This window comes from Hemicordylus capensis, chromosome 3 (genome assembly GCF_027244095.1).
Source record: "Hemicordylus capensis ecotype Gifberg chromosome 3, rHemCap1.1.pri, whole genome shotgun sequence".
Classification (NCBI taxonomy): domain Eukaryota; kingdom Metazoa; phylum Chordata; class Lepidosauria; order Squamata; family Cordylidae; genus Hemicordylus; species Hemicordylus capensis.
Window position 1 is genome coordinate 43,109,613 of NC_069659.1, and position 12,722 is coordinate 43,122,334.

At 39.1% G+C, this 12,722-nt stretch overlaps 1 protein-coding gene across 11 annotated transcripts in view; it reads left to right on the top strand.

Annotated features, from left to right (window-relative positions):
- The window catches only part of NBEA (neurobeachin), a 670,094-nt gene that overhangs the window by 301,225 nt on the left and 356,147 nt on the right, over positions 1-12,722 (top strand). For all 11 annotated transcript variants that reach the window (XM_053311836.1, XM_053311837.1, XM_053311835.1 and 8 more), the window contains 2 exons: positions 652-716; positions 5,680-5,788. In XM_053311836.1, coding sequence (XP_053167811.1) covers positions 652-716; positions 5,680-5,788 — 174 coding nt within the window. The remainder of the gene's footprint in view (positions 1-651; positions 717-5,679; positions 5,789-12,722) is intronic.

Consider the following 12,722-nt stretch of genomic DNA (forward strand, 5'->3'; position numbering starts at 1 on the left):
CAACAATCATATGAGTGTACAGTGTACCCAGGTACAGATCTGTACACAGGTACAGTCATTCACAAATTATGTTGAATGAAGGCACAGAAGTATGCTTCCTATCTGTACATGCATTTGAAGGGTCTGTATTCAGGTTCACTTTTAAAATGAACACAGTTACAGTCAAACACATGTACGAGTATACAGACATCTACAGACTCAAAAAGCATAATATCTGAATCGGGCTTCAGCTGCTGTAGTAACCTAATATAGTATTAAAGAGAGCCATAATTTAATCTAGTTCTGAAATTATCCCATAGCTCTGCTACCAAAATAATCTCTAAATGGACTGTGTGATTTAAGAACTAATTCTGAGCTGTTTGCCAGTTAAATGCCTTGCTTTTAACAGTAACTGGTCATTAAAACAATTTTTTTACTGATAGGTGTTAAATCAGTGCTCTAATATTTTGGCAACATACAGTTTACACACGTGTGTATACATAGTTACAGTGGAATGAAAGAACAGAGGCTTTATAAGACAGAGCATATGGAAGCCAGAGGAACCCATATAAAATACTGATGAAATAATCTTTATTCATCACAATGAAATACAGGCATGCTTTCAGAAATAATTGCTACTTTTAAAAAAGGTGTTTTATTCTTTCCCTTTAGGAATGGCAGAATTCTATTCAGAAGAATGCAGGACTTGCTTTTATTGAGCTCATCAATGAAGGAAGGTAATTAATTTTAAAGCTTTTGGACAAGTAGTCATTTTGTATCTAATTCCATTGGGTGATAATACTTTCACCATCTGCTCTAGGAGGACTTGAGGAAAAACTGTTTTAATTAAGCAGTTTTACTGCAGAGAAGCTTTGCATGAGGAATAATAATTTGTTAATGCATAATAAATGTTGAACTAAACATTTATTATATGAAAACACCTATGCAAAGGTTTGAAGTTTTTCTGGGATTTGAGCAACAATCTTACTTTAGCAGCAAGGGGTTTTTTTTGCAGATAGAATCTAAGAAACCCAATCTGCAATTCCATCTGTCACTCCATCTGCTTTGGAGTACCCTGTTCATAGTATAATAAAGTGTGTGTGTGCACTAATGAAGGAGCACCATTTTTATCATAATTCCCAGTGCTAGTTTGAGATACTTCAATATCAGATAGGTACTTTACATATGCTGGTTAGTTGTGAAAACAGCTGAGAATTTGAGTGCGATCCAGTTCAATTATTTTTGCCTTTGAATTCCTGGAATGTGGCATGCACTCCCAACTAATACCATAGACATTTTAATGTTAGTACTAGTGAAGAGTATTTTGCATTTTACAAGAGGGGCAATTTTTATTTATTTTTATTTTGTTAAATTGACAGAGCTATTTAAGGCAGAGAAAGCCATTATCTACTTATACTATTTAAACTGACCTGTTGCATTTAATAGCCTTTTAAACCTGGATTTTCAGGGCTATTTGTAAAATTGAAGAAAACCCTTACTACACTTCAGAAGTTTATTGTTAGTTTCTGGTTTACCACTTGATCTTTTATTCGATGTTGAGGATGTGAGATGAAGAGTGATGCAAAATAATATCTCAAATTTATTTGCTTTGAAAATTTATTACCCATTTTTCACAATAAAACTCCCAGTGTGGTATATGGCAAAACATGAAAGTAAAACAATAAAATAAAATCACACAATCCATAAACGTGATACAGTTGTGTCGTAAAATCATGGAAGATATTGATGAAGCCTACTGTGCTCAAGAAACACATTGATTTGCCATTGTGATAATTTTGTGTCAGTATATTATATAATATATTCCGATTTCATCTAGAGTAAAATCTGTATATTTAGTCATGTTTTGTAAACTTACATACTTGGAACATGCAGCATAAATTTCTTGGTACCATTTTGTGTGAAAAGGTAGGAAGTGCATATTACAGTCTACCCAAATACATTGCTTATGTTTATGGATCTGTTGTAATCTTGGTGGCAAAGGTCAATGACCACACTGGGACTGTAATATAGTCTAGAGTATTTGGACATAGCAGCACAACATAACACTAACTAAGCAAATAAACCAAGAAAACTCTACTCTTCCTTATGTTCTAGAATATACTCAACACTTTTAACATTTGTAGCCTGAAGATCCTTTTGCATAATTTTCAGTTTGCCATGGTATTGCCCAATTATGAGATCAGATATCTTGGTACATTGGTGCTGTTAAGTACTCAGTTCCTGATTATGGATGCTAATAATGGTCTGATCAATAACTTTTCAGACAAAATGTTGCTCCTTTTGTTGATGTGAACATGGATGAATGAACACACAGTCTCTGTAATCACATTTTTTCTATTATGTATATTTGCTAAACATACATATCAGAACATGTGCTTTATATGCATTGCTAAAACACTAGTTTTCTGTATTGAGGTTTGGATTTTGTCCTGATGGCAAAGAGGAAATTGTTATAAATATTTATTCTACTTAATAGCGAAAGTTTTGAATGCAGTTCATCAATCATAGCTAGAGAATGCAATTGTGCAGTTGTCAACAATTAACAGGACATAAACAGTTGATGAATGTGCAGTAGAATTAAAATGCTCCCTTGAACAGCCTGAAATTATAAACTGGATCATTTAAAGGAATCTAACAAAGGAGCTTTATAATTAAAACAAAGCAAGGTTAATGGAATGTAAAATTGCATATAATTGCTATGCAGTTATGATTGAATTTTAAGTTGTGAATTGAAAAAGAGTGCAAACGGATTTGTGAATTGGATTTGAAATTCCATTTCTAGTTGGTTTATCTTCCTTTTTTAAAAAAATTGATGCTAGCTATATTATCAAAATCATTGAAAAATCTGGCATTTGGTTTACAAAATACATTTTTTTCATTAAAGGGCTGAGTTTTGATATGTGGTTTCACACATACTATGCTGATCAAAAAACAGCTTTGCTAGGTTTTTAAGTATGTTAAATGTATAAAGTCCGTGCTGCAATACTATGGCCAAGATCCAAAGAGCTAATTGACATGTGCCCAAGCTGTCTAGCATGCCCAACAGCATTTTTTAAACTTTTATTCTTGAACAGCAGGAACCCATGTCATTTCTCAAACTGCATATGAACCCATCAACCCCTCTTTCAAAAGAAGTTTGCCATTTGGCCCAGGGGTTGAGAGACACTAGTCCAGACTTCCTTGGGTTCATGGAATACATTGCATGGTTTGTTGCTCAGGCCTAGATATCTATAATGCAGCCAAGACTTAACATTTGTTTGATTTCCTAAAAGCAAACTGCAGTAACCAGATTGTTAGAATCTGGTTTGGCCAGATCAGTTCAAACTGGATTTGAACTGACCCAGTCCAGTTCCATGTCTCCCCAAACTGGGTCCAATCTGACCATCGGACCGGGCTGAACCAGTTTGGGGTATATACTTGTAAAGGGGAACCCAGTGAGAATTCCTCTTTACATGTACAGGGGGTGGGGGACCCTTTCAGGGATAAGGAGCAGCCAGGCGGGGGCAGTGAACAAGTAAGTAAGCTGCTTACTTGGCTGGTGCAGCTGCCTGAACTGCCGCTCGCCTTCCTGGCAGCCCGAAGCAGCACCCCCGCTTCTTTTACTGAGCCACTGGCTCAGTGGCAGCTTGGATCTGGCCCCCGCACATGCACGGAGGCCATTTCCGTGGTGCCTGTGCGGAGGTAAGGAAAGTTAAGAATAAACCATTGTAATTAACTTTGTACTAGAAATGATGCTCTTGAACAAAATTGTCCTAGAAATATTGTGCTAGTACAAAGCATTGACTTGTACAGTACTAGAAATATGAGATTTGCGCCCATCAGCCTCATCATGGGATATATCCCAAACCTTTTGCTTTAGCAAAAGGGAAAATAAATTATATTACATATGCTGCCTAGGTAACCAAATGTTTGTTAGAACTAGACTAAACTAGAGCTCTAAAGTGGCATCTGAGATAACAGCACTGGCTGGACTCTATGGCAAACTTGGCCATTTAGGAATCTGCATCAGCAGGAGGAGAAAAAAATGAAGACCTGCTTAAAATTATGGGCTGACATCCAGATTAACCCTGCGCTGATGCACCAGGGTTTTCTGTCATGTGAGTTAAAAAGGGCTATCTCCATTTTTCTCTACAGCTGCCTGTGCCTCCCAAAGCTATTTCCCTGAGAGTTCCCCGACCAGATACCCTTCCCTCTTAGATTTGGATGGCCTCTACATTCTTGATAGATTATCATGGTGCTAAAACATTTTTATTCAGGCAGGTATTTGCCCTGACTTGATGGTTAGATGTTAATGGTTTCACAGCTGTGCTATGTTTTCTAATTTGATATTGTGATTTAATGTAAATTCTGTTTTACTGTTTGATGTTTTCATTATTTTAATAGTTTGCCATTTTGACTGTACTATGGAAAAGTGTGCTATAAAGTCTGTAAAAGAAACATTAAGATGCTTCAAATATACTGAGTGAATTGCCAATTCCTGCTCAAGAGAATAAAAATACACTGTAGGGATGATATGGCAGCCATGGACAAATCACAGCACTAGTATGTCTTACAAGAGGCTCCCTTCTTAACATTCTATCAGACTTGGAGCAGACTACATATTACATAGAAACATATGTAATGAAGCCCAGACAGCAACTTTTTCTGAACAAAATTTGATTTGGAAGGAACCCACTTTGAATGAAGCAGTGGCAGAGATTTCTTACCCCTTTCTCACTTGTTGTTTTTCCATGTCAAATCACTCACCCCAGTTGCTTTTCCCTCTCGTAGGTTTCCAGATATGTGCAAACATGCATCTGGAACCCTGTAGTAGATGGGGGGAGTAGCTGGGGATAGAAATTTGGAGCCAGCAGGGACAGGGTAAATCTTGGAGAACCCCTCATGGAGTTTGCAGTGCTGCTGCTTTGAATGGCCCTCATCCAGCCCTCCCTGATTAAACAGAATGCAACTGAGTGGACAGTAGTTGACATTTATATTTTTTGTGCCTGCCCATCTGTGGCCAACGTGGTCCATTTGATACCAGAGCACAGATTATGGAAAAGGAAGCTTCTAGTAGAAAATAATACTTTTCTTGAAGTTGAGAAATTTTTCCAGAAATGTCTGCCTTTGAAGAACAGATATACAAAGGCAGGATTTTCAAAGCACTCGTCACTTGCTTAAATCTGCTTCTGCTAAAGTCTGTGATAACATATTTATTGTGTTCACTTGGATCAGACTCTTAAGCCAGTATTAAGCACTTATCCAGAGAGAGAGAGAGAGAGAGAGAGTATGTGTGTATGAGGGATGGGGGAAGAAGAGATGATTGCAATCCTGCTCAGCTTTATATGACTCCCCCCACCCAAGTTCAAATCATTAGTTAATAACAATGGATATCAAATAGTCAATTTTTTTAAAGGTATCTTGTGTGCATAATATATTAGTGGCTGCGTCCCAGGACAGATACCAAATAAAACATTTGTTTATAAACCACCCCTGCTTAATTATGCAGTTTGATACTGTGATAAGCCAATATACAATTTCTATTGGTGGTAGATTTTTTTCTTGAATTTACAGAGCAATTTATTATCAAGTAATTATTTTTCTTTAAAACAAGCATATTCAGCTTAAAAGACATTGCATTGAATGTATGAAAAAATTGCCAAGACTGAAATTACTTAACCATTTTCCCCCCAACTCCAGGTTATTGTGTCATGCAATGAAAGACCACATAGTTCGTGTTGCGAATGAGGCAGAGTTTATTTTGAATAGGCAAAGAGCTGAAGATGTACACAAACATGCAGAATTTGAGGTAAGCCTGGCAGCTGACGAATCCTTGCTTTTCTGTTTTCACTCAGCTATCACCTACACTTTCACCCCATAAAATATGGATTTTTAAAAGAGAAATTAGACAGTGGGCATTTCAAAAGCAATATTTTAAAGTGTCGGTAACTGTCAGGCATAAGGAGCTCATTTATTATTATTTTTTCATCCTTTCACTAAAACCCATGAAATTATTTATAGCTTGCCAAGCTTCCTTTATCAGCAGGCCTATTCTCTTGCTGTAGCTATTTTTAAATACACAGTGGTGTTTTGTATTACCAATGCAAGTGACCAGTGCAATTACTTTTTCATAGTGAAGAGGTTTTTGGAAAAAGGTGACATTACAGGAATAATAGCAGTGTTGGATTTAAAGCAAATTGACAAGTCCTAGAATTTTATTTTTACTGCTTTTTAACATAAGCTGAATAAATACTTAACTTTAATAAGAGGACGGGTGGCACTTCAAGGACATAAACTTACATTTTACATTATCCAGTTCATATTGTATATACTGTATATTGGGAATGGACATAGTTTGAATATGTTAACTTGGAGCTGGATGCGTCTTCTCATGTTAATGTAAACAATCTTTTTTTAAAATCTGGGCCTGTTTAGGCATTACATCCTGGAGAGAATTCTCAGCCTGATAACTAGTCTGGGCACCCCTTACCCCTCCCCTTTATTGAGGTAAATAGTTATAATTAACTGGGCTGTACCACAATTGTTTCTTTATATTTGTATTTAACCTTTGCATATCATTCAAGGGACTAAAAGCTGGGTAACAAGATATAAAAATAATCAAATTAACAGCAATTTAAAAGGGAAAACAGATGTTAAAACATAAACCATAAAAACATTAGAGAAAAAAACCCAGCAGGAAACTCAGGGAACAATCAATCAATAAAAAGTTAGGTGGGAGAGGGGAAAAACATTTTTACTGTCTGCTTAAAAACCAGCAAGGCCTGTCAGGCTCTATGGAAAAGGAAGTTCCACAGTCTAGGTGCCACTACCAAGATGGCCTTGTTCTGTAAGCCCACCAACTGCACTTCTGAAAATAATGAGGGACACTTGGTCTGATTACTGAGCAAGTACATCTATGTGGGATAATGTGATTTTTCAAATATTCCGGTCCCAAGCTGAGCAGGACTGTATAGGTAATAATCAATACTTGGAATTGTGCCTAGAAATGTACTGGGAGCCAGTGTAGACTGAACACCACCAGAAAAACATGCTGCATTTTGTACCAGTTGAAGTTCTAGCAGTTAGGTACTATTGGCACACCTGCCAAAGCTGGGCAAATGTGCTCCTGGCCACAGCTGCAACCTGGGCCTAAATGTTCTTATGGACAATAGAACATAGCATACATATGCTACACTTTGCTCCCACTGGTGGAAGGTTCTACACATATTATTTTAAAAATTGAGAGGTATGCTTGTAACAAGAACACATCATAAAGGATAGGAAAAGGAACACATAAAAAGAGATGTATGTGTGCAAAAAACCTCAAAAAACAAGCAAGCACCATTGTATGCTTTGTAGTATCTGACCTCATGCATGGAGAAAAAGTATTTGTGGAATTAGAAAATAAGTAGAGTATAGAGTTGTCTATACATACATTTTGATTATCTATTTCTTTTTAACATTGAAATAATTATGTTTAGACCATCTGTGTGTATGTGTTAGCCAGAATCCAACCGCATAACTAGTTGTGCAATACTAGTTAGAGTTCTTGTGCCATGTTCTTGGGCAAACTATTTTTGAAACTAAGTATGATGTAGAATGGCTGTCTGCTGTTCAAAGGAAAAAAGTAAAAAGATTTCATGGTGAAGTATCTTCATTTTTATTCGTTGACAACTTTGAGGGGACGTTTATTATAGTGTTACTGTATGAAATGTTTAAACTAGGTCTACTTTGATTCAAAATCCAGGCAAGTGACTCCATGGCAAATATTTCTAATTTTACTTCTTAGGTCAGGTAGGCAATGTGTGACTCTTCGGAAGTTGCTGAACTACAACTCTTTATCAGCCCCAGCTGTAATAAATTCTGGCTAGGGGTAATGGGAGGAGTTGTCAGCAAAATCTGGAGAGCCACACATTAGGGATGTGCACAGAACCAGCAGGGGCTGCTTCGACGGCTGTGGGGGGGCGGCTTTAAGGCTGGGGTTGGGTGCAACCCCCCGCCGCATTTCCCCCGCTGGTGTGCAAGTCCATAAGAGCCCATCGGGGTGGCATCGTACCTCCCCACTGCCCTGTTCCGCCATTTACTGGATGTAGCCAAAAGTAGGAAGTGCATCTGCGTGCGTTGCTCAAGCGACACATAAAAGGGCCTCCGAACTGGTTTATTTACATCCCTATCGCACATTACCTACCCCTGGCTTAGGTATTACAATTTTGAAAAATGCTTTTAAAAGCCATTTATATAGGTGGCTTACAGCACAAGCCTCTTTATGCTTACTTGGTAGTATGTTCCACTGTACTCAGTGGGGTTTACTCCCAGGTAGCATAGCACACTGGCTTGCTATACCTGAAGGAACAGGTATATTAATATATATTATTAATTCAGTATCCAAAAACCTTCAGTTCAAAATGAGAGTTAAGCTGGTTTCCATTTTCACTCATGCCCTAAAAAGAATGGAAATTACAAGTTAAGGTGCCCATCTCAACATTCACACCATATAAGATGTAAACTTTGTATCTAAACCCGAGAGATGGTTTAGATCTGCCTGTTCTGGATGGGGTTACACTCCCCCTGAAAGATCAGGTACGTAGCTTGGAAGTGCTCCTGGACCCAAAACTCTCCCTGGTTTCTCAGTTTGAGGTGGTGGCCAGGAGTTTCGGCTGATATGTCAGCTACGTCCATTTCTAGAGGCAAATGACCTTAAAACAGTGGTACATATTGTGGTAATCTCCATGCTTGACTACTGTAATGCACTCTACGTGGGGCTGCCTTTGTATGTAGTCCAGAAACTACAATTGGTACAGAATGTGGCAGCCAGCGTGGTCTCCTGGACAACATGGAGGGACCACATAACACCAGTTTTGAAAGAACTACACTGGCTGAGGATATGTTTCCAGGTGAAATACAAAGTGCTGGTTATTACCTATAAAGCCTTTAATGGCTTAAGTCCAGGCAATTTAAGAGGGTGCCTCCTTTGTCATAAACCCTGTCACCCATTACGATCTTCTGAAAAGGTCCGGTTACTGATGCCACTGGCTCATTTGATGGTGGCCCATGACCGGGCTTCTCTGTGGCTGCCCCAGGCCTTTGGAATATGCTCCCTACTGAAATAAGAGCATATCCTTCTCTGTTTGTTTTTAGGAAGAACCTCAAGACTCTCCTGTTTTCACAGGCTTTTAATTAGAATTAGTTTTAATAATTGTTAAAACCTGTTTTAATAACTATTTATTGTATTGTTTTTATTGTCATTTATTGACTTTAGAATATTTTAAATTTTGTACACCACCTAAAGATGTACTTATCAGACGGTATAGAAATATGATAAATGAATAAATATCAGCTGGTATATGATGATGGTGTTAGAAATGAGGCTCCATGCACCCACACTTTGCCTTGGTCTTTCAGATGGATATTAGGCTGGGGAGGGATGCATCCAGGCAGACATTTAACAGGTACAGTTTCCCTAATCTCTCCCTAGAGATGCCCTTAATGAATTTCTGCCTGAGGCATCTCTGATCAAGGCAATGTGTGGGTGAATGGAGCCTCATTTCTAAAGCTGTAATCATATACCAGACTGTACAAAGTCTTTTGTACAGAAGGAGGTTCCAACCTCAAATTAGTATGTTAAGGGATGCCAAAGGACAGATAGTAACTGATTCAGAGAAGATCAAACAGAGATGGTACTGAAAATCTGTACAGCAGGGATGTCAACATCCAAGATACTCTAGAAGATATTCCCTACTTGCAAGAACCTCTGGTACGGAAAGATGAAATTAGATCGGCACTCTGGTCATTACCAAGTTGGAAGATTACAGAAATTGATGGAATAGCTACAGAAATATGGCAGGCAGCAGAAGAACAATCAATCAAGGCTCTAACCAAATTATGCCAGCAAATCTGGAGAATGAAACAATGGCCAACAGATTGAAAGAGGTCAGTCTACATACCCATACCAAAGAAAGGAGACTTGACAGATTGCACAAACCATCGCACAATATGCTTAATTTCACATGCTAACAAAATAATGCTCAGGATCATCCAAAGCATATTACATCCCTACATGGAAAGGGAAATGCCAGATGTTCAAGCTGGTTTAATAAAAGGTCAAGGAACAAGAGACATTATTGATGATGCACGCTAGATAATTGAGAAAGCCAAGAATACCAAGAAGAAGTCAATATGTGCTTTATTGACTACAGGAAAGCGTTTGATTGCATCAACCATGTCAAGTTGTGGAATACCCTTAGGAAAATGGGTGTCCTAGAACATCTCATGGTTCTCATGAGAAAACTATACACAGGACAGGAAGCCACAGTCCAGTCAGAACATTGTGAAACAGACTGGTTACAGATTGGAAAAGGAATAAGACAAGGCTGTATACTTTCCATTATTTATTCAATTTATATGCTGAACATATACTGAGAGAAGCTGGAGTGGAAGAAGATGAGCGTGGTTTTAAAGTTGGAGGAAAAAACATCAATCACATGTGCTACGCTGATGACACCACTCTGATAGCTGAGAATGCGGATGATCTGCAAGCTCTAGTAATGAAAGTCAAGGAGCACAGTGAAAACTAATGACAATGGGTACAGCAACCAGCCTCAGAATCGATAATGAAGACACTGAAGTGGTGGATAGCTTCTGCCTTCTAGGATTGACCATCAACAGTAAAGGATCCAGCAGTCAAGAAATACGCCCAGACTAACACTTTGTAGGATTTCAATGAAGGCCATGAAAAGGATATTTAGATTCTCTGACGTGTCTATGCCTACAGAGATTAGAATCGTTCAGACAATGGTTCTTCCTGTGACACTCTGTGGATGTGAAAGCTAGACTTTGAAGAAGCAAGATAGAAAAAGTTTTGATGCTTTTGAACTTTGGTGCTGGAGAAGACTTTTGAGGATACCATGGACAGCCAGGAAAACAAACAAAAGGGCCATTTGAACAAATCAATCCAAAATTTTCATTTGAGGCACAAATGACCAGGCTCAAACTATTATACTTTGGACATATTATGCAAAACCCAGCTCCCTTGAGAAGTCAATAGAAGCTTGAGAAAGGTTGAAGGAAAGAGAAGAGGATGACCAGCAGTAAGGTGGATTGACTTGATTATGACAGAAATAAATGCACCACTGAGAGCCCTTAAAGGACAAGTTGAAAACAGGTCATCCTGGAGAGAATCTATCGATGTGGTTGCTAAGAGTTGACACTGACTTGACAGCAGTTAATCAGTCACAAAGTCTTTACCACTTATATGGCCTGGAAGCTAAGATGGACACCTTAACTTGCAGTTTCCATTCTTTTTACAGCATGAATGAAAATGTAAAGCAGGTTAATCTCATTTTAAACCGAAGGTTTTTGAATTACTGAATTTCCAGTGTTTTAAAAAGGGAAATCTGATTAGACACAATGAGGACGAGCTTACCTAGACCCAGGCGCGTAACAACGATAGGGCAAGGGGAGACAGTTGTCTGGGGGCCCCACTGCCTGGAGGGGCCCCCCAGAGGCACCTCACGTGACTCCCCATTGCCCCCTGCCCAGCCCCAAGGCTCCTCAGCCACTTGCCCTGTTCGCCGTATCTCCAGCTTGTTCTCCTGGCCGGCAATCGAGGGAGCAGACAAGCTGCAAAGAGCTCCTTTTCTCCCGCCTCTCAGCTGATCGGCGGGTGGGCGGGGCTTCCACGGAGGTCTGGTGTAGGCCTCTGTGAAGCCTGAACTCCAGTAGGGCCCAAGCCAGCCAGGAAGGAGGAGGCAGCCAGAGAGGCCTCCACTGTTCTCTGCAGCAGAAGACCCCCTGCTGCCAGGTAGAGTGTGAACTCCTTTTTGTGGTTACCTTCCCCACCCCCACCCCCACCCGGATATATAGGGATCTGCTTGCCATAGGGCTTTGATATGGGGGGGGGGGGACTGAGAAGTCTCTGAATATTTATTTTTAAACAGCTTGGAAAATTTGCTGGCTTAAAAAAAACTATCTAAAAGGTCCTATAAGTGGCTTGTTTCATGGCAGAAAATTACAAAAACTTCTGGAAGAAACAGTATTATATTTATTTTATTCATTCATTTATAAATGCACTTATGTTCAAGTTGTTTTGCAACCCAGAAGGTCTGAGTGAGAACTGTGAAGCATGCCTTCTGCTTTTATTTTATTTTATTTTTCTTGTGTGTGAACTGCTCCCCAATAACTTGCAGGGACTTCAGGGTAAATCTGGCCAACATGTGAATGCAGCACCTCCATTCCAGAGGAGATGTGTGTTAAAGGGCTTTAAAAGCCTCCTGTGAAAAACCTCCTGGAATCAAACTTGACTGAATTTGTTCAGAATTCTGAGAAAACAAACATAGGCTCACCCTGCATGGTTGAAAGTCTCCTTGGCTAATCTGCAGCAAGGGGCCCATTTTAATCATTCATCTTTCTAGTGTGTTCTAGGCATTAAAAGTAAAACAAATGTATAGTACTCAATGTATATCACTATATATTGTGACGTGTGTGTGTGTGTATTCAGTGAAATGTATTTCCAGGCAGCATACTTATTTTGGAATATCAGACTTAAATCCTTGGGGGCCTGGGGTGTGTGGAGGCCCTGGACTTTGAGTGGGGGGGCCCCATTTTAAAATCTTGTCTCTGGGCCCACTCCAACCTTGCTACGCCCCTGCCTAGACCACAAGATAGAACTTTCAACTAAGACGAAGTCATACTTCCCTGCAACATCTGAAAAAAATACAAGTAAATTAATTAGTGGATTCAGTAAT